The sequence below is a fragment of the Protopterus annectens genome, chromosome 9.part0 (genome assembly GCF_019279795.1).
Source record: "Protopterus annectens isolate FY-2018-M chromosome 9.part0, PAN1.0, whole genome shotgun sequence".
NCBI classification, from domain to species: domain Eukaryota; kingdom Metazoa; phylum Chordata; order Ceratodontiformes; family Protopteridae; genus Protopterus; species Protopterus annectens.
The window spans coordinates 95,210,409-95,233,260 of NC_056743.1; the positions used below are offsets into that span (position 1 = coordinate 95,210,409).

Consider the following 22,852-nt stretch of genomic DNA (forward strand, 5'->3'; position numbering starts at 1 on the left):
CAATTTTACATTTTTGCCATCCTCCCTTACCTCTGCTTTGGGATTCTACCCATATGTAAGGACTGCAGCAATGTGAGATGAAGAACATAGTACAGTTTTGTACCTACCATAAATGTAGATGTTTGAAGATCCACATTGCTGCAGTCAATCCCTCCCTCCTTCCCCTCTGTAGTTAGAGGTGGTTGTGTGGTCTGGGTTGTAAATATTGTAAATATGGTTAGTGCAGGGGTGGTTGGTTGTTCTTTGCTGTTTTTTGGCTTTGGCCTTTCTTTTTAGGGCCTTCTGACATCTGGGGCAAGAAAAGACTGAGGAAATGACGTCGGTCATGCGCTTTTGTACCCTGACGTCCTGATGTCAGTTTTAAGCGCCTTGACAGACGTCAGCCTAATACTTTGGTATTCGGGCCGACCGAGGACAGCGGACTACCCATATGTAAGGACTGCAGCAATGTGGATCTTCGAACATCTACATTTATGGTAGGTACAAAACTGTACTTTTTGGTCCATTGGATCTCAGAACTTCTGAGAATCTTTCCCCTTCTTCCAAAACTTCTACCCAGAGCAAGAGAAAGAATATTGATACTCATACCAATAGTCCACTTATGGCCATGGCACCCTGGCTGTCCCAAATGGGGCAGCTAAACAAAAAGGAATAGCTGATCTTTCCAACCCCTTGCTTTAACTCAACAAGGATGGGAATCCTGGTATAGCTTATCCTAAAGAGCCTCAAGCTAGCAGCCTGAATGGTAAAAACCAGATCCCATGCTAGGGTCCTTCCCAAGAAATATCTTGTGGATATTAAAGGAAATTGGGAATCACACCATCCAGATTTCTTGTATTATTAAAGGCAGTACATTTTCAGTATGGTGTCTTGTCTCTGATGTACTTCATGGGGCAGCTTCTATCTTGGAGCATCTTGCTGTAGTGGCATGTTGAGTTGACGATGCCCTTCGCTATTCCTTCTTCTTTTTCAGGGAGGTATCTTGATTTTAGAGCCTCCACTGACAGCTGTTGAGTCCTTGGGAGCCCAACTTTATAGTGTAAAAGTTAATTTGACCACCAAAACAAGGTATGCCACAAGTATTAAATTATTGGGTACTTACATATTATTGCAACCACATTACAGTACCAATGCAGTATCATGAGAGTTTATAAGAGCCTTTAAACAAAATCAACACATTTAATCCGAAGTGATAAAAGACAATGAGGGAAATATATTTGTACCATTGCTTTTTTGCTCTGCAAATCAACAACTCTGGACTGCTTATATCACTTTAAAGAGTTAAAATGGTAGTTGTATTGTCATTTCTTTCAAAAACCTCAAGATAATCTAATTACCATTATTACCGTTATTACACAAAAGGCCTGACATTACACACTTAATTACATGAATGTGAAGACAACTACAGTGTGTGTTTTTCATATTACTAAGGTGAGACAGTGTAGTGTGTTTCTCAGTCATTTGCTGTTGACTAGTGGCCATCATAGTCTGAAAATGAAGTGACGTAGGTTGCTAAGTTTTATTATATGTGGACGAATAGACATCTCACTTTGTTAGTTTAAAGGTACTTAACGATGATATTCTTTAAGGACTAGACAATAAACTGGCACCAAGTGTAAAGTAATTTTTTTTTTGTGGTTCAGTGTAAGATATGTGGTCATCTACTGATTGTACTTTTGACTTTTTATTCTTGACTCTTGGGATGCTAAAACATTCCTAAAGCAGGAGGCGTTAATACATCAGTCGTTGCTTTGCTTTCCACATTTACTTTTCTTTCTTTCTCTGACTTTCTCTTTAAATTACTGACACTTCAGTTACACACTCCACTTCCCAACACAGTTTCACTACACATTTCTGCAGGAGAATATTTTGGAGCTCAGCCGCTTCTCCTGCTCGTAATATGGTTGCGATAATACGTAAGTACCAATTATTGAGATGTCTTCAGGCTGAAAATGAATTAATTACCTCAGCAAGAAGAATTTTATAGTTGCATTCTTAAATTTTAAGGAATGTTATACAATCTTCCACAAGAACAGGGTGGTACTTACAACCATTCCCTCTTTCATCCCTAGAGGAGTCTCAGAATTGGCTTTGAATCAAGCCATATACTTACTGTATTTCCACCCAAATCAGACTGAGGTATAATGTTAAAAAGAACTAAAGATTTCAGGCAAAACAAATTGGGTTTAAATGACTAAAGATTTCAGGCAAGTTGAACAGCTTTTTTTTGTCTCACAGAAGCGTGGCAGGCCATATTTTAAAAAAGTCTTGTAAATAGCTTGCAGAATGTATTGTTCATTGTGATCACCACAGCAAAACCCCGGAGGAGACTGAAGCACACACCACTGGAGCATCAAGTGCCATAAATGCTTTTTACCAGACGTATGTGATGCATCTGTTAGGTAACAAGCCAGACTTCTATTCATATCCTTTTCCAAGCATAATAAACTAGACATACTTTCCAGGTGCTAAGAAAGGTTTACCACTGCAGTGTTGCTAGGCATGCAAGTTTCTCTGCCCCAGGTCTGTGTTTATGTTACTACTTTAGTATGGTTCCTAAACACTATGAATGATAACTGCAGCAGTGATCCATTTTATAGGTTCATAGGTACTAAGCAATCAGCACTAGGGCCTATATAAGCCTAGCCAAAAAGTTCCCTGGTTTTCGCCACCCAAGAAAGTTATTTTCCTGTGCCCCTGTCGTGCAGAGCCACAGAGGTGATCCTCGGGGTGAATTTCCTATTTCTCATCCAATTGTCTAGATTCCTCTTAAAGAGGGAAAATGAGGAGCTTTGCTTGATGTGAATGTGTAGTCTGTACCAGAGTATGGGGAGTCTGTGGGACAGGAATCTATCCCTCCAGCATGTTCTATTTATTGTGGTAACAAGGTTCAGATCCCTGGAGTGTGTGGCATGGGGAAATTGTTTTCTTTTTTAAGTGTAGCATGTCCATCAGAACTAGGTTTGACATGGCCTTGTTTGTTAGGCAGAGGTCACCTCTGAGTAGGCAATAAGCGACAGAGTAGAGCTGGAGTTTTTTGAGGCAGTCTGCGTATGTCATCTCTTTGAGGCCAGTAATCCTCTTAGTGAGGTATTTCTATGGCCTTTCCAGTTGTTGCAAATGTCTTGCGAGGTACATGCCAAATGGGGCATTGTACTCTATGATGGGTCTGATGAGGGCAGATAGAGAAGAACAATGACCTCTTTTTTTCTGGAGGAGAAGCTTTAGTGATGAGGTGTGCCACGTAGAAGGGTTTCCTGACTACTGTGGTTATGTGATTGTCAAAGGAGAGACTACCTGTGTTCTAAGGTCTCTTGCCACACTTTCAGTGTTAAGCATGCTACCGCCTATGTGGTACTTCATGGGTACAATGTTTTTCCCAAAGGGGATAACAATACACTTTTTGGCATTGAGCTTGAGGCCATGACTTTGACACCAAGCATCAGTCTCAGTGAGGCCCCTTTGTAGAATGCCCACATCATTAGGCGATTCTCTTATGGCTCCCAGTTTGCAGTCGTCTGCGAACTTTGTTAGCCAAAGACCTGCTGTATTAGCCTGGACTTCTGAGAAATAGATGCCAAACAGGAGAGGACCCAGGACTGAACCCTGTGTTACTCCGCTTGTCACTGGTTTGAAGTCAGGTTTGGAATTGGCTACTTTCACTGTGTGGGTTCTGTCATTGAACCAGTTGATCACCCACCTTGTGACATAGGGATTTATGCCCAGTCTTGTGAGTTTAGCTATAATTCCAGAATGGGGTTTGGTGTTGAAAGCCTTGGTGATGTCAAGATAGGCTGTGTGCACCATCTTACCCTCGTCCACGGCTCTGGTGACTGCTTCAAAGAAGTCAGTCAGGTTTAGGAGACATGATCTACCTTTTAGAAAAGCGAATTGAGTGGGATCCATTGTTTTGCAGGTTACCTATGTCTTTGTTTATAAGTTCCATGATGATACGTTCCATGGCCTTGCAGACCAGGCTCGGTAGGCTAATGGGGCGGTACTTCCCAGGGTCTGTGGTGGCACCGCCTTTGTGGAGTGGGATAACTGTCACTGTGCGCCATTCAGTAGGCACAAAGCCTAAAGTGAGGCTATGATTGAACATGGTAGTTAGGTGGGGTGCCACTTCATTCTGTAGTTCATGCAGAACGCAGCCTGGGATGTTGTCTGGTCCCATGGATGCTGTGTTTTTGGCTTTGGAGAGTGCTGTTTTAACTTGTGCATCCGTGGTTACAGGGACTATGCATTCTTCTAGTATAGGGATGGGCCCTTTGGGGGGTGGGGGGTAAAGTTTGCACTGAACCTATCTGCCAGGATGTTGGCAATATCAGTTGGTTCTGTGTATGTAGTGCCATTGTTCTGTAGCTCAGAGCAGATCTGAGTGTTGCCATTGAAATTCTTGACATAGCTGTAGAATGCTTTGTGGTTGTCTTTAGAATCAGTGGCAGTTTTGTTTTCATAGCTAGCTTTAGAGGATTTTATGAGGGATCTCAGCTTCTTACTAAGGCTGACCAGGGAGTTCCTGTAATCAAGAGGATTTTATTCTTTTTTGTAACAGCTTCTTCCTTCTGTTGTAGAGTTTATTTATGGCAGGGGACCACCAGATTGTCTTCCTTTTTTGGAGGATAGCATCTTGGTTCTGTTGCACAACTCATGCACTCGTGTATGTGTTTATACAGTGCATTTGTGTAGGATTCAGCAGTCGTACCTGTATTATCTGTCTGCACGGGTGTAGTGAAGTTTGCCACTTCTGTCTTAAGAAGCATGAAGTTGGCTTTGGAGAAGATGTTCATCGTGTTACACTGCTGCAGTCATCACACTTGGGTTATCCTGCCGTCAGGTGGTCCCGCAGTCAGCCAGAGTTCCAAAGTCTTGGTCCGGCATCGGTTGCTGTCGCTTCTTCCCTGACATCAGTGCGCCAGGGGTATATAAGAGGCATCCGACGCCATTTTCTTCAGTCTTTTTTGCCGCGTGGTGCCCGAAGCAGAAGCAGTTCGCAAGTGCCGGTCGGCCGACTCCTGAGATTTTCAAATCGAATTTCAGACCGAAGTCTTCAATAAAGCTAAGTACCCCGTTGGGGAACCGTTTCTTGCCTCAGTCCGATGTCATAAAAAGTTAACAATTGCATTTCTTGTGGGAAGCAAATACCTCATAAGGACTTTCATTCGTATTGTATTCCTTGCCTAGACCCAGACCACGACATCAAAGGTTGTCGGTTTTGTGCTAGGTTTAACAAACGAACTATAAAACGTCGGTTTGATTTCGCCCGACATTATTTTGGTAGGAAATTTAATTATACCATGCCGTCAGAGCAACCGACGACCAGAATGCACAAAAAACGCAAAGATAAGGACAGGCAGCCGAGACCCAAACCAGACTCCGAGGCCTCTGCTAGGCCAGTCGCCGGTTTTCAGTGAGGTGCCTACGCAGCCTCTGACGACTGCTGATTCAGAACCCCAGGCGGCATCCGATTCTCAAGAGGAGATTGCTAGGCCTCCACAACCTTTATCTTTAGGCCCTTTCGACTCCATGGCTGAAGGAGATTCCGGTGCAGTTGAAACGCCTTCAGTTGCAGAAGGTGTCTTCAGACTGACTACACTCACTATTAAATCCAATGCAAAGCTGAAAACTCCTTTAAAAGCAAAGAAGACTGTACATCCGTCTCCAGTACAAGGCCCCATGCCTAAGAAACAGATGCTTAAGATGGCTGAAGACTTAATTACCCTAATCAGGGGTTCCCACCCCCCTCCTGATAAAAGGCCTAGACAGGAGGAGGACTACGCTTCCTCTGACCATGTTTCAATTTCCTCAGATTCTTCTGAGGAACAGGAATATTCTTTTCCCCCTTATGAAGACTCTGATGCTGAAGAGTCTATTCCTTCAGCATCTCCCCCAGAAGACTACTCTTTTGGGGAAACTTTACATACCATGAGGGAACATTTCCAATGGGAAGGCCAGGATTACTCTGATTCTAAGAAAAGACTCAGAGAGTTCCTTTTACTACCCCAGCACAGACCACTTGCTATTCCACCAGTGTTAGACATTGTGGATGATGTATATTCAGAATCTAGCCTTAACCCAGATTCACTACCTCCTGCACCAGCCAAACCAGACAGATACTACAGAGTCCCTGACTGACGCAAATTCCTATATAAAAGCCCTGTTGCTGACCCAGAAACTATTCCCCAGGGTCCCAAAGGGGTTAAGGCCTCTATTGCTAAAAATCCTGTACCCTCTGAAAGGGATTCTAGAGCACTAGACAGATGGGGAAAGAAAATATATACCTCAGCTACTCTAGCTATGAGGACCTTAAATTGCCAGTTTCACATGCTGAAATATCAACAATATTTGATGTCTCAATTAAAACAAAAAATGATCACACACACAGAGCAGCCTGATTACAAGGAAATGCAAGATTTGTTGCATGCAGCTGAACAAGTGGGAAAACATACTTTGCAATGTGGATTTGATTCATTGAAAGCTTCTTGTAGAGCAGCAGTGACAGGGTCTGTCATACGTAGGCATGCTTGGTTAAAAGAACAAACTTTACCTCATCATGTAAAAGCAAAGTTATTGGATGCACCTTTACAGCAGGATGTATTATTTGGTGTAAAAGCAGAAGAGGTTTTAAAGAAAATGGAGGATAAGGCAAAATCTATGCAGATGGTCAATGATTTTTTACAGGTTCAACACCCTCGTTTCAGCAGAAATTGGTCACCAAAAACTGGTCCTTTCCAGCTTCTGACAGACCACAGAGGGGCAAATACAGATGCCCAAGGGGAAGAGGTCAGTCACAAGGCTCTTACAAGCCTCGACAATGGGGTGCCACAACACAGAAAGGAGGAGAAGACAAGTCTCAAACTATCAGAAGACAAACACAATGACTTACCCCTCAGACTGCCAAGCAAATCCCTCTTGGCAGCTCCCTTGGGAGGGAAGCTAACACTTTTTGCAAACAACTGGCGTATCATCACAAAAGACAAATGGGTCCTAAATATTGTATCTCAAGGATACAGATTCCACTTTCACACTTTACCAAGGATAAAAGGAATGCCAAACCTGCCACCAAATCAATGAGCAGAAGCTCAAAAACAAATTACAGCTCTCATGGACATGACAGCCATTCAACAGGTTCCTACACAGGAGCAGGGACAAGGATTTTACTCAAGACTCTTTCTAGTTCCCTGAAAGGACAAAGCTTGGAGACCCATTCTGGACCTCTCAATTCTAAACACATATCTCGAAGTACCCAAATTCAAGATGCTAACACTACAGCAACTTCTTCCCATGCTGGGCAAGATGGCTTGGCTAGTAACGTTGGACCTCAAGGAGGCATACCCTGCATGTCCCTATCAGACAAAATTGCAGAAGATACCTCCGATTTATAGCAGGTTCAACCCATTACCAATTCTCTGCACAGCTTTTTGGCTTATCTACTGCGCCCAGGGTCTTCACAAAATGCCTGGCACCAGTAATTGCATACTGCAGACAAAGAGGAATTCAAATATATCCGTACCTGGACGACTGCCTTATTCAAGCAGAAAGCAAGGACATTCTTTTAAAGCATCTGGCGTTTGTCAAAAACCTATTAAGTTGCCTAGGGTACACAGTAAACAAAAGAAGTCAAAACTAGTGCCTTCACAAGACATAATATTCCTGGGTGCCAGCTTAAATACAACGGCCCAGATGGCTTATCTCACACCAGACAAGCAAGGACAACTGACTCAATACTTCAAAGTGATGGCAACAAAGACCCAGCTCCCTGCAAGAAAAATTCTGCAGGCCTTGGGATTCATGGCATCTTGCATATTACTAATACCATATGCAAAACTGCATATGAGGAAATTACAATGGTACCTGAAAAGCGTATGGACTCAACACAGCCACAGCTTGGAAACAATAATACCACTCATTCCCTGCCTTCAACAGGAGTTTCTATGGTGGGCTCAGGCATGTCACCTCAACAAGGGTCAGACTTTTACCTTACCCACAGCCAGGCAAACTATAACAACGGATGCATCGGATTATGCCTGGGGAGCACACATGTCAGGACAGTGTATTCAGGGCAAATGGTCTGCAGATCAAAGGCATCTACATATCAATCAAAAAGAGATGCTAGCTGTACAAAATGCCCAAACAGCTTTCAAGGACCTCCTACATCCAGGACAACTACTAATAAAGATGGACAACACCACAGTGATGTGGAACATAAACAAGCAAGGGGGAGCACATTCCCACCCCCTATGCAGACAAGCAATGACCTTGTGAAACACAGCACTGACCTACCAAGTTCAATTACAAGCACAATTCCTGCCAGGAAAGAAAAACACATTGGCAGATGATCTAAGCAGAAACCTCATATATCCTCATGAGTGGAAACTAGATCCACAAGTATTCGCAATGATAACTCAAAAATGGGGGAGCCCAGACATAGATCTGTTTGCCTCCCCCCAAAACTACCAACTACGGAAATTTTGCACAAAGACATACCACACACTAGCTTGGAAAGTGGACGCCCTCTCATTCAGTTGGAAAACATTAACAGTGTATGCCTTTCCTCCACTGCCTCTTCTGGCAAAGGTGCTGCTGAAAGCCAGATTAGAGAGGCCACAAATGATACTCATTGCTCTAGCCTGGCCACGCCAACACTGGTATCCAATACTAAGGAACATGGCTCATGGCCCACCATGGATTTTACCTCAAATTCCTCACATGCTCACTCAGCAAAACAATCAGATTCTACACAGCAAACTCAAGACTTTAAATCTGGCTGCATGGCAAATTACCTAAACAACCAGTCAGTACTTCTCTCTAAAGCTGTTATGGATGTCATTCTGGAGGCCAGGAGGCCCAGCACCAGGAAAGCCTATTCAGACAAATGGAAAAGATTCTGTGCCTGGAACCAGGCTAAAGGCCAGAATCCCCTTGTCCCAAATATTCCTCAGATTCTACAATATTTAACTGAGATGTTGCACAAAGGACTTTCCTTTTCATCTATTAAGATCCACGCCTCAGCTATTTCAGCTCAATACAACACGGATCCTCCCATATTTTCATATCCATTACTAAGACAGTACCTCAGAGGGGCTAAGAACATAAGACCACCCCGGAGAGCACCAACTTGGGATCTCAACTTTGTTTTGGAAAAACTTACACTACTGCCTTTTGAACCAGCTTTTACAGCTGATTTACAGTTTCTGTCATGGAAAACTGCCCTGCTGCTAGCAATAACTTCAGCACGAAGAGTCTCAGAGCTACAGGCTCTAATGGCAGTGGAGCCTTTCATCATTTTTCATCAAGGCAGAGTCGCTTTAAGAACTAACCCTTCCTTTATGCCAAAGGTGGTATCCAGTGTGGCCCTAAACCAAACCATTCATTTTCCCACCTTTTATCCAAACCCCCAGAACAAAGGGGAAAGGCTCCTACACTCTTTGGACATTCACAGGCAATTACGTTATTACTTGTATAAAGCTAAGGCTTTCAGAAAATCTGACCAACTCTTTGTATCCTATGCAGCAGGATCACAAGGAAAGGCTATCTCAAAACAGACCATTTCAAAATGGATAGGACATTGTATCCGTTTCTGCTACACACACCATGGGAAACCTGTACCTGGTAACATTAGGCCCCATTCCACCAGGGCTACAGCAACATCAAGAGCCTTCCTCAGAGGGGTACCAACCAAGGATATTTTGGAGGCTGCAACTTGGAGTTCAGTGCACACCTTCACCAAGCACTATCACTTACCTCTATACTCTAAAACCAGAGCTGGCTTTGCCACTGCAGTTCTGCAGGGCCTACTAGCGTCTCCAAACCCTGTTTAGTTCCACCGCTCATCCTTAGCTTTGGGATTCAACCCAAGTGTGATGACTGCAGCACTGTAACACGATGAACATAGTTCAGTTTTGTACCTACCATAAATGTAGATGTTGGAGTGTTCACCCTGCTGCAGTCCAGGTTACCCTCCCTCCATCCCCTCTGACCTAGCTGAACTTTTCTATACCTTTCTATCCTGTACAACCTTTGTGGTGTATTTGCTTGTAACTGAAGATATTCCTTGTATTCCTTTTATATGTTTTATTAGCAATATGTATTGCCTACCTACTTGGGGGCACCTGACATCTGGGGCAAGAAAACTGAAGAAAATGGCGTCGGATGCCTCTTATATACCCCTGGCGCACTGATGTCAGGGAAGAAGCGACAGCAACCGACGCCAGACCAAGACTTTGGAACTCTGGCCGACTGCGGGACCACCTGACGGCAGGATAACTCAAGTGTGATGACTGCAGCAGTGTGAACACTCAAACATCTACATTTACGGTAGGTACAAAACTGTACTTTTTTTACGGTGGTTTCCTTAATGGGGGGGGGGGTGAGTGGAGTCGGGATATTGATGTATAGGGTGATTAGCTTATGGTCGGATCTGACCAGTGAGGAGTTGACCTCTGGTGTGGAACATCGGTTACCCATGTTGATAATGACCAGGTCCAAGATATTGCTGCCCCTAGTGGGGGTATGGACAAGCTGATCCAGGGCATTGGAATTTATGAATTCAGAAAGTGTTGAGCTAATGAGTTAGCACTTGAGTAGTTTTCCCAGTTGATGGTGGGGTAGTTGAAATCTCCCATTATTAGGGTATTGGGGTGTACCTTAATATTATCCAGTATGTCAAGGAACGTGGAGTGGGCATCCTAGGGCATGGTGGGGGATCTGTAGCAAGCTACAACCTGGATTACAGTCTTGCCCAGTGTTAGTTGCACTTGGATAATTTTCGATACATTATGTTGAGCAGCTATCCTGGAGGTGTGGATATCCTTAATGAATATGGACATTCCTCCTCCTTTAGTGTTTCGGCGTGGATTAGGTGGGTGAAAAGTGTGATGAATTATAGCCTGGTACTGCAGGGGTGCTCTCTGGAGCCTTGAACCAGGTCTCTGTTACTGCACAGATGTCGATGTATTCCATATTGAAGAGTGCTTCGAGTGAGTGCATTTTGAGGTTTAGACTTGTAGCATTACCCTCAGTTTTTGCTTGCTTGCTTGTACCTGCTACTGTGGTGGGTATGTCATTTGAACTTTGCCTAAAACATGCACTATAGGGGTAGCTAGAGCCTTAGCCAGTATCCGGAATCCCAGGGGTGACAGATGCAGGCCATCTCTGGCAAAGCATCGTGGTCTCTTGATCATGTCGTCCCAGGCAGACAGATACTGGATCCCCTTTGAATGACACCAGAAGCTTAGCCAATTGTTGAAGTCCATAATTTTGTCCTTGTACTGAGGTATCATTCTGGGTGCTGGCAGGATGCTACTCAGAGCTAGGGTCATACGTGCCTTGGCTACATGATCTGAGAGCTCTTCTATGTCTCTTTTGATGTAGTCCAGGGAGGTATTTCTCAGGTCATTCACACCAACATGGACAATGACAGAGTTGTATTTGTACTTGTTGTGGAGTGACCTGAGTGGGTGCATTATGTGGCGGATCCTGGCACCCGACAGCAGCTGACAGTAACCTTCTCCTTATTTAGCCTGGTGAGATGACATCAGTGTGCCTGACCATAGAGTCGCCTATGACAGGTGTGTTGGGTACGTTGTTTTGCCTTAAGAGCTAAGGTTGAGTGGCACACTGATTTTGTGTTCTGTATGTCATTTGGGTAGTGGGTGGTGGTGGTTGCTTGCATTTTTGCTTTGGAGGTCTCTCTTTTTGGGCAGATTTTTATTGAGAGCCTCCGCGAATGTAGGTGTTTGTTTTGTGTTACTATGTGTGGGTTTAGATGGTGTAAGATTTGATGGACAATGTGTTGAATATGGTGTGGTGCTGCTGTTTACCTTCTCCTCTTGACTGTCTATTCCAGTCTTGGCTGTAGAGAGCTTGGCTTCCAGTTTGGTTATATAATTGCATCTCTCACAGGTTGTAGTGTTGGGTGTAGGAGGAGAGAGTTGTCTGTGTACATGAGGCAATTGCTACATTGCCTGAAGATGCCCAGATTCATCAGGTGGACAGGAGAAAACACCGGGAGCTGACCCTGAAATTAAAAAGCACCTATGTAGGCATGTCATAGTACTAAAACTTTTCTCCTCCTGACAAGTGAGGAAAGTTGAGTGCTGTAGTAATTTGTAGTTTTAATGCTTGCAGCAAGTTTTGAACAAGTGCTGAGCACAAGGATGCAGTATTGAGTGCTCAAACTAGAATACTGGCTAGTTCTAAGGGAAAATTTGAAGAGTACACTTTCTGGCACCGGGAATAGTTTAACCCTAGTTAAAGGTGATGTGCAAACACGGGTTTTTAAACAGAAAGATGAAAGGTATAGAAATAGCTCAAAATGGCCAGTAAAACTACAGTTTCTGATCTGAAACCACTCCTCCAGCGACAGATAGGCTGTTCCAAAGCTCACCACTCTCAATGATGAACAGAGAAGCTTCCCTCTATCTTAGAAAGGTCTGGGCAACACAGGAAGCTAGTTTCTATCTGTGCTTTTGAGAACTGCATTGCACTGTTTTTGTCATTGGTAATCATAGTTCATAGTGAGATAGTTTTGTTGTTTTCTATCACTTAGCTTTCATTGTGGAAGGTTTAAATGGATGGTAGTAACAGATGTGCAGAGAGAATTACTGGGCACTATCTAAGATATGTATTGTAATGTCCTTAGTAGATTAGTGTTATGTATACCGGGAGCCTTATTCCGGGATCCTGTTGTGAAGCCAGATTATTTACTTCAGCTGTAGGCTAAGCATGTTAAGTTAGTAAAGTACTGGCACAGATGTCCTAATTACTGGAATGTGTCTTGAAGTTGTAGTTTTCCGTTTGCTTTTATTATAACCTGCCTTCGTTTAGCTCCTAGTTCCAGTACTCAAATGGCACAGGCTATGGCAACGTAATGAATGAGATTACATTATTCATTAGTAAGAGCTGGGTATTCTAGTTTGACATGTAGGCTTTAGTTCCAGTTTTCCATAGGCATCCATTAGGTGTCTTAACTTGTATCATTTCTTTACCATTTCCATTATTTATTTAGATATCCTATTTATGTCAGTTTGTTGGTATTTCCATTATTTCATTTTTAATTTCTAAGCTTAATTTCTTTTTTTTTTTCTCTTTCTCTGTCTCTATGTTCTTGTCTTTTTGTTTGTATATGTACATAGTATGTTTTCACTGTAAGTAAGCCACATTTTCAGACAACAAAACCTGTGGTAATGGATACCTTGAAGGTCCCAGTGGTGGGCTTGACCTTCTCACACCAAGTGAGTTAACTTGTACTTTATTGGGCCTTAGTGTTGTACTAGAACGTGTTGCAGTAAGTTAAACAATCATAGACAAGCATGTGATGTTTTGATTTTTAACATGGCAAGATGAAGACAGTTTTTTCATTACTGCTGCTCTCTAACTTTTCTGTTTTGTATGTTATCCCATACTTGATCATGCAAATGGTTGTGCTTCTGACTGTTTTTCCATATGAAGGTACAGTAGTAAACAGCTTAAAGTAAAGCTAACACTAGTCACAGCTCAACACAAAGATGTTTTTTTTCATCAAAATCTGCTCCTTAGAGAGTCAACTTTCCCAGTGTAGTCCCTACATCCCTCCACAGTACTAGAGGGCATCTGCTAGATTCCAGTAGACTTTTGTGCTATTTTACCATGGATCTGGTGTGCGGACATCTCAAGTCTAGTTTTTATTGACTGGTAGGCACTGACGCAGATATTTCATATGTTCAGTGATGCAGGATGGCCTGCTGAATTGAGTATTAGACCAGTCAGTTTAGCAGGGACGAGTTGCTTTCTCTTCCATTATTGGCAGCTTATGATGAGATTGTGAAGCTGATTGCAAAACTACCATAAGAAGCTAACGTGTTCTGTTGTACTACCTCACTAGACCTGAGCTTCCATCCCTTGCAGATAAACCACAGTGTTAAACCATTTTTGTTCGGAAATTATCTCCTTTGTAATGTAGGAGTTAGCAAGTCATATAATGTTATGTGTTAGAACTTCCATAACATTTACCCTTAATGTTTTATTTTATTTGTATTTCTAATTGATTTCCTTCCTCTCGATGCTGCTGGTGCCTGCACTAGGTCTACTGATTGAGTTCCATCAGGCTATATCCTGACTGTGGTTTCACATAGGTAGGTATGACATGGACAATATTATTATGTGTGATTTTTGCTTTCATTTATGTGCTGAATACTAGTTATTGGAGAGTCCGGTAGTTGGATGGAGGTATTCCATTGTCAGCATATTTGTCTGCTTTATTGTTCAGTAGATTATTTAAGAAACTCTGGGCTTCACTTATAAGGAGCATAATTTCTTTGTCTTTTGAAATTTTTTCAATACATTGTTCATGTGTATTTTCAATACATTATTATGTATGCTTTTATATTTGTACCACTTTCTTTAAGGAAATCTGTATGTGGCTTTATGTAAAAATAACGTGACCAGTCACTGGCTGTTTTTGCAGCACTTCTAGAGTATAAAATGATGCTTAAATGAAACATTGTTACACTAGACGAAGTGGGGTACACACCTATGAAAGCACTAGTGTTGTTTAGTGTTTGGATGTCATCTGTTCTGGAATGAACTACTTTGAAACTGGAATCTGCAGCCTGCTCCTGGTCCTCCTTTGGTTTGTTTTAATAACAAAATGTAGCATGTTAATGTGAACTTCACTTGTTATACACTTGACTGAGATGATTACTCCACCAAAAAGATGTACACATTAACAGGTTTAAGATGGTTGCACACTGATCAACAGCTTAACTTAATCTCTCCCATTGAGAAAAAAAAACTGAAAAACTGCAGCCAGAGATATTGTCAACTTGAGTAAATTTCAGTTACTGGCTAGCAGGTACACTGCCTGGATGCCTGCAAAGAGGAAACTATGAAAGCCTAATAATAAAATGTTGTTTTGCCACTTTTAAACTGTAGCAAACTGCTTGCAACAGATTAGACCATACAGAGTGCCACAGCATTCACGTATGGCTGCAAATGCAATACTGGCCTTTAAAGGTCTGTATTACAATAAAGAGAGATCAGGATTGGCTGATTATGCCCCCCCAGCACTCTGCACTCAGGCAGTAACCCCTCTTGCCCCACCTCAGCTACACCACTGTATTTAAAAACAGATTGAATAGGGACTTCCATGATGGCTGCACACTGAACATCAACTTAATCTCTCTCATTGTGAAAATAGAAACTGAAAAACTGCAGCCAGAGATGTGTTAACTTGATTAAAATTCAGTTACTGGCTAGTACGTATGTTGCCTGGATGCCTGCAAAGAAGAAACTAAGAGAGGCTGAAAGAAACTCAACTAGAAAAGGTGAAGAGAAAATACTGACTGGAAAGCCTCCTGCAGCTGTTCAGCAAAAAGCAGCTCAAGCTCCAGCTTTGGTGAAAGACATGGCTTCCAGTAATCTACAGAAAAAAGTCTAATATGATTAAAATAAATGGTACACTGAGGGAGTATATCAACCCAAATAAAAAAAGGTTAGAAAAATGGAAAAGGCTTTCAACAGGTATTCAGATGAGCTGATAAAACTGTAAAAATCTGAGGTCGAAATAAAGAAAAGGCTGGCCGAGTATGAGACTGCTCAAGAAGAGATGTTTCAAAACATGGTATAATTATAGGACAGAGCACTTAGGGAAAGTCTGAAATTTTCTGCTGTACCAGAGAAACTAGAAGAAACAGACTGTATTAATTTTATGAGGGCATAAATAAGCAACTGTTAATTGAAAGGGCACACCATATGTATGCTCCAAATATGGTCATGAGAAAGCAGACAAGATCTTTATTATTAAAGAGGCAAACATACCAGCAGAAAGAGTTAAGCCTGACAAAACTGTCAAAAGAGCAAAGTATTAAAAGTGGGAGACAGTAGAGTGTTTGTGGGAAACAATTATTCACTGCATACCAGGCAGAAGAGAAACAAATTTATTCCAGTAATAAGGTAATGTCAGTAGGCAGGTGTGAAATTCAAGCTGCTATATCCAGCTGTCTTCAGAATATTTTATTCCTGGAGGTCAAAGTAATTTTTCTGATGCAGAACAGGCTAAAGATGGAATTGAAATGTTTATCAAACAAAAATGAGCCGTCAAGCAAAAGGGAATTCTGATTCTAATACTTTTGATAATAAAGCACACAGAGGGACTTTGCCAGTGAAACCTTGTCCACTGTTTCAAAAGCAAATGCTTGAGAGACAGAGAAAAGCACAGGAGTTGACCAAAAGAATTGTCAGCAGTGTGGAACTGAACCAAAATCTGAAGATGAACAGAAAGAAGGCCAGCCTCATGGAATTTCTTGATAAATATAAAACTGCAAAGCATCAGTTGCATTTGTGAAACATGACTGTATAATATTAAGTTAAAAGAGTGGACTTTTTTGACTTTGTTAAACTTGTGAGGAACTGAAAGGCATTTGCCTCACTTTTATGTTATTAATATTTGGAAGAACTCTCAGAAGAAAGGAGGAGAAAGCAAAAAGGTAACTAAGTAAAACAGTTTCTTAACAGTATTTCTGTGAAACGTTTCACAGTATAAATTGCATATTTTATAGTAAAGTATTTTAGTTGTTCTTGTATATGATACACTTATTGAAGTAAACGGATGCTTTTTTTCTTCGTTTTTCATTCTTCTTTTTTGGTATTGAGTCTTGCAGTGCAAAAAGAGAAGAAAAGCTACCCATAGCATGTTTAAGTTAATAGGGTGTAATCTTGAGTTGTTGAGATGGGGTGTAAAAGTACACAGATCATAATATATGTAGAGCTGATATGGTTTCTTTTACTTTTGCATAGGTGAAGGACTGGATTAGGAACCTTGGCTTAATCTAATAACAAATTTTAAGTGGAAACAAGTAAATATTAGAACACTGATATAATGAAAAGTTTTCCTTTAGCAGTAAATATTTCAGCCTGTCTTTCAGGCTGCAACAGACGAATACAATTTTCTTTTTTTCTCTTACTTTCCCTTGATAGCCAGTTGATAATAGGACAGTAAAAGACAACACTGTTTTTTTCTAGACTAAAAATTAATGATTTATGAAAGTATGCAAATAATTTTCACATCTGGGGAGGGGGGGATAAGATTAAAAAAGAACAGACACTAATTAGTGCAAGTAGAAGCACAGGCAGTAACATACATCTTAGCATGGAAAACCTCAATTTCAGGTTATCTAGAGCTTATGTTAGCAGCTGTGTATATAGCACAAATGTTCTTGTTAGGAGGGTCAAACTTCATTATTTGAAGATGTAGATAGTTATGTGTTTCTATTAGGTTACTAGGTTGTGGGGGTGTTCTGGGGTATGTTTTTTTTTGTTTGAGGGTTTTTATTAACATTTTATAAAATGTGACATAGGTTCCAGTGTTGATAAGAAAAGAAATTATAACGGATTAACCTGCCAGAGTGCATGTATCACAAAAGCTGGTGTTTGACCTTTAAAAAAGCTGCCATATGTAATAGGTGGGAATAATGACCACTTACCATAATGGTGACACTTTCCATGTTATCTTGGAGTGTGAATGGCCTCATAGGTTTAGAGAAGAAGGAAAAAAGTAATTTAATTATATTAAGAAATGCAAAGTACAAAAGGAAAAAAGTAATTTATATTAAGAAATGCAAAATACAAAAAGCAGTGCTACACGAGACACATTTGGAAAAGAATGAGGATACAAATTTCACAAAGAAAGGATTTCAGGATGGATGCTCTGCAGAATATCAGGGACAGAGGAAAAGAGAAGTACTTATATTAATTGCTAGAGGAGCATCAGTAGTGATAGAAGAGAGGAAAAAAGATAATGGCAGATTTGTAGTAGTAAGGGGCTACTAGCAAGGGATGAGGATTACACTGGCATGTATTTATATTCCATGTAAAACTGCCATTTTAGAGATAAAAAATGGGGAAAAATAATCAGCTTTTAGCAGGAAATATCCCTTACTGGAGGAAAGTGGAATTTGATTTGCACCAATGAGGATGTATCTGGGAGGCCTAGATGGGAAAATATAACAAAATATGGTAGATTTCTAAAGAAACTTGTGAAAATATTTGGTATGAAAGACTTAAATTCAGTAGCAGAAATTGAGAGAATTCTCATAATATTCCCCAAGGTACAATTTCTGGGACAGACTTGATAAAAGTTATATTTCATGGGAACGTATCAGTTTGAGAACTTTGATACACATACAATAAATGTTTCAGATCATGCACCAATAATTTCTAAGATTAAAATAGAGGGGATGAATTAAAGATGAGATATTCCTGTTAAAAAGAGAGGAATTTAAGGAATGGGTAGTGGAAATTATTTGAGTTTTTTTTGGGGGGGAGAAGTTAGACATTTTTTCAGACATTATAGCTAGTGTGTGGGATAAAATGAAAATGCAGCTCAAAAATAGAGTAGCAATAAGGGAAAACGAGATATGGTTAAGTAATAAGAATTATTTAGAGGGGCTGACAAAGGTTAAATAATTGCAGAATAAGGAGACAGACTGTCACAGAACAAGAAGAGATGCAACTGCAGAGTGCTAAAGAGAAAATACAGGAGTAGCTGGATAATATGTATGAATTTAGAAATTTTGCTGCTAAGCAACTGTTTTTTGATAATCACTCCAGACCACAAAAACTTTTAGCACAATGACTTAGGCAGACAGTAGAAAGGGTTTTTGCAAAATTTTAGAGACCCCATTACAAAAAAAAAAAGAAAAAAGCGGGATCCTGTAGTGGTATTAAAAATATTCTGGAATTTTTTATGGACAAGACTATAACGTAGAGAAATTTGGAAATCAAGAAAAAGCACAAGTGGAAATATTTATGGATGACTTAAGTATGCCAAGGTTAGAAGTAGGTAAGGCTCAACAATTTAGGAACAGATGGTATTCCTGTTGAGGTTTAGAATTTAGGAAGAAAGAAAGTGATAAAGATCTGGAAGGTTTTGCTTAACAGTATTTTAAAAGGAGGGAAAGCACCAACATCTTGGAAGAAAGCTGTGGTAGTTGTAATATTTAAAGACCTGTCAGACCCAGCTTCTTATAGATCCATTTCAATTTTAAACCATGGTTATAAAGCATGTATGTCTATACTAGATAAAAGAATGGCAAAGGTGTTACCAGAATTGATAGATATTGATCATTGTGGTTTTGTGGTGGGGAAGCAAACATTTGACAACATTAATAGAACAATGTGGATTCAGAGGGAAGCAGAATGTAAAAAAAAATACCTTTGTTGTTGGTGGGTCTTAATCTAGAGAAAGCTTTTGACAGAGTAAGCTGAGATTTTATGAGTAGGGCAATGGAAGCATTTGCATTTCCTGTTAAAAATAGTAAGGTTAATTAGGAGGATATATGAGGGATTGCAGGCAAGAATTTAAGTGGGAGGGTTCCACTCTGATAAGTTATGTCTGAACTGAGGAACCAGGCAGGGATGTCCTCATTCACCTTTATTTGCTTTATACTTAGAGCCACTGGCAAAGACAATAAGTTGCTCAGAAATCCAAGGATACAGTTGGTATGGTAATCAAAAAAAGTTGGATTTATTTGTGCACTATATTATTTTGTACCTGATATATACTGCGGTGGTGGTGCTGCGGTAGCGTTGTTGCCTTACAGTTAGACGTTGCCCGTTCGATTCTCAGTTAGATCGTCTTCTGTGTGGCGACATGCGTGAACGGGCGTTCCTTCGTTGAAGGTTGTGCGGTAAGCCTGGCAAGCCAGCACGTAAAACTCTACTGCCAATCATTAGCGGACCGGAGTTCCGTTGTGGCGACCCCTAACTGGGAAAATCCAAAAGACACAAACATTATTTTGTACCTAATAAATCCAGGAAAGGACATCTCTGTGTCTTTTCAGGATATAATATTAGCGAAGATAAAGAAAACTTATAGCCATAAGTTATGTATTGACACATGAATTGTTTCAGCAATACCCATATCAGTGGGGACCCAATAAGGTTAAGTATTTAGGAGTATGGATTAAAAAGGCTTCTATTATGGCATGTAAGGATAGGTGGAAAAGAGACTAAACAAAAGATAACAAAAAAACTGGAAGATCTTATATGTGGATTTGGAGAGTAAAATACAAGCAGTGAAAATGTTAGCCCTTTAGTTTTATTTATGGGTAAGGCATGTTTCTATTTTAGAGCTACACAATTAAGCCTTATATACAGAACACAAACAGAATGTTAGAATTCAAAGTGGAAAGGAATGATAATGAAATGGGGGAAATTAAAAAAAAAAAAAGGAAATAATGAGAGTGGGATTTTGGATTCAGATCCTTGAGGAAAATAGCAACTGCCGTACAGAATATTAGTTCTTAGAATAATTTTGCTACTTCACGAAAACAAGCCAACACTAGAATGGAGAAATGAGATTTTGCTGATAGGTATAACTCCAAGTAGGGGTACAGAGAATATGCAAGTGGGGCTGGAATTTACTGAAGAAAATTGGCAAAGGAACCAAGGTATTGGGAGCAAATAACTCGAGATGAAACGGTAATAGATTGGGATGGTGCCAAGAAGACATTTGGACTGCAGGCTAAAGACTGCCTTCCTTACTAGGGATTGATGTAAGTTTATAGTCAAATAAAATGGGATGGGAAATCTCAAGTGAAATAAATGCTGTAGTAGAGTTTTTAGTTGAATCTAGCAGAAGGGGTTAGAAAGGATTGGGAAGAGAGATTAGAAAAGCAATTTACAAGGGAACAGTGAGAGGGCATATACACACACATACATATATATATATATATATATATATATATATATATATATATATATATATGGGTCTATATGACTTGGTCGACAGTTCATATGATCGACTGTTTATTTGGTCGACAGTTCATTTGATCGACAAGCATTTTAGGTGGGGGCTGTGCCCCACAACTAACTATATATATCAACTCCAGGGTCACACAACATTGGGGAAGGGGGCAAATGCTTGTCGATCAAATGAACTGTCAACCAAATAAACAGTCGATCATATGAACTGTCGACCAAGTCATATAGACCCATATATATATATATATATATGTATATATATATATATATATATATATATATATATATATATATATATATGGGTTCATGTCAATACATCAACATGTTATTACATCGACAGCCACTAGGTCGACTTCAAATAATCGAACTGTCACAACAACGAAAACTGAAATAAACGACGTTAATTTCACCGACAATTGAAAAGCATATAGCAGCAGTAAGTAACACATTTGTACTAAGTAACACTATTAGCAAATAGACACACAGTCGACTAAATAAATACTCGCGTTACTAGGTGCGATATGTACTTAGCACCGAAGAAAATGGCGAACTCACAGAACGTTAGTCCTGGACAAATATGATCTTTCTACCATACAAATAGATACACAGCAGATGAAGCCCATGCTAGTAGTAGACAACTATCTGTACTATTTAGAACGAACAAGGGATAGCAGAAGATATTGGGCGTGCAAATATAAAATCACAGAACACTGTAGGGGTAGAGCTGTCACTATATATCTACCTGACGGTGATAAACTACTGAAATCTGTTGGCCACTGACATGGTGCAGATCCAGGAGAAGTACAGCGCTACGTTGTTTGTAGCGATCTCAAATTGAGAGCTACCATGAGCAGAGATTCACCATCATTGTTAGTTGATGATGCTTTAGCATCGACTTCTTTAGCTGCTACTCACTGTGTACCTCCGAGATCTGCACTTTTACAACAGGTGCATCGCGTTAGACGTGTGAAACACAGTGTTAGTAACATATCTCAGTTAGGACTAGATAACATCGACTTCAATGAGTTTAAGTTAAAATCTGGTATATTTATAAGTAAAGTCATGACAGATAAGTTGACTGACACTACAGTAGTAGTCTTTACCACATTGGATAATTTACGTGATCTGAGTCAATATGTCAGTATGTACATATTAGACGTTTACGTTGTCTGGTTGTCAGTTAAGTTAATGTCTATTATTACAGTTGTCGATGGTTTGACTTTTCGTTTATTTCGTGCTGCAGCAGTAGTTGTCGATATAATGACATGTCGATGTATTGACATGAACCCATATATATATATATATATATATATATATATATATATATATATATATATATATATGTATATGTGTGTGTGTCTCCCAAGTATGCAAAAAAGTTTAGAAGGTTTATGATTTTTGCTTGGAAGAGTTCGCATGTGTGTGTTTATAACCCAAGCTGACAGCAAAGAATTTTTTCTCAGGTAGATGGCAAATGTTGGAGGTGTGATGGGGGAAGAGAGGTAATTGGGAACATATTATGTTGCCCTATCTCGCCTTCATTCTTGATGGTTGGGTTTGTAACTGAGCATTGGTTCTGATTTGGCGTAATACTAAAGCTCGAGAGCTTTCACTGGCTCGAGGCTACATCCTATCCCATGATGCCTGGCGACAGTTCGTCAGATCTCGTTTGCCGCTTTGCTGGTTCGGGATTTCTTTTTCACTGGCTCAGGCTAAGTCTTTACTTATTTACTTTGACTGAATATTTTGCTACCCTTTTAGCGTATAACCTTTTAACTTCTATAGTTTAGGGTAGAGCAGTTTGTTTTTTGATATCTAGTGTTCTCCTTTTTGTATTGCCGCTGGTTGTAGCTTTGTTGTGTGGGCCTTCGTTTTTTCTCACAGGCATCTTGACTCCCTATCCCATCTAGCTTTAAGTTTGTCCTGAACGAATCCGTTTGACTTGGAGGATTCGTTTTTGTCCCCTTTGTTTTTAGAACAACGTACCTCCCGTGTGGAACAACACCGATAAACTCTCTAAATATTCCACACCAGTTTTTCGAACCACAGAACAAAAAGTTAGCAAAATAAATCCACCGGAAAAGCTGAATCCACAAATATATTTAATATA

At 40.3% G+C, this 22,852-nt stretch overlaps 1 protein-coding gene across 2 annotated transcripts in view; it reads left to right on the forward strand.

Moving 5' to 3' along the window:
- The window catches only part of ATG13 (autophagy related 13), a 1,186,869-nt gene that overhangs the window by 651,612 nt on the left and 512,405 nt on the right, over nucleotides 1-22,852 (forward strand). Inside the window, exon 12 of one of the 2 annotated variants that reach the window (XM_044082606.1) lies at nucleotides 13,137-13,235. The exons of the other annotated variant lie outside the window; for it this stretch is intronic. Coding sequence (XP_043938541.1) covers nucleotides 13,137-13,235 — 99 coding nt within the window. The remainder of the gene's footprint in view (nucleotides 1-13,136; nucleotides 13,236-22,852) is intronic. 2 annotated transcript variants of the gene reach the window in all.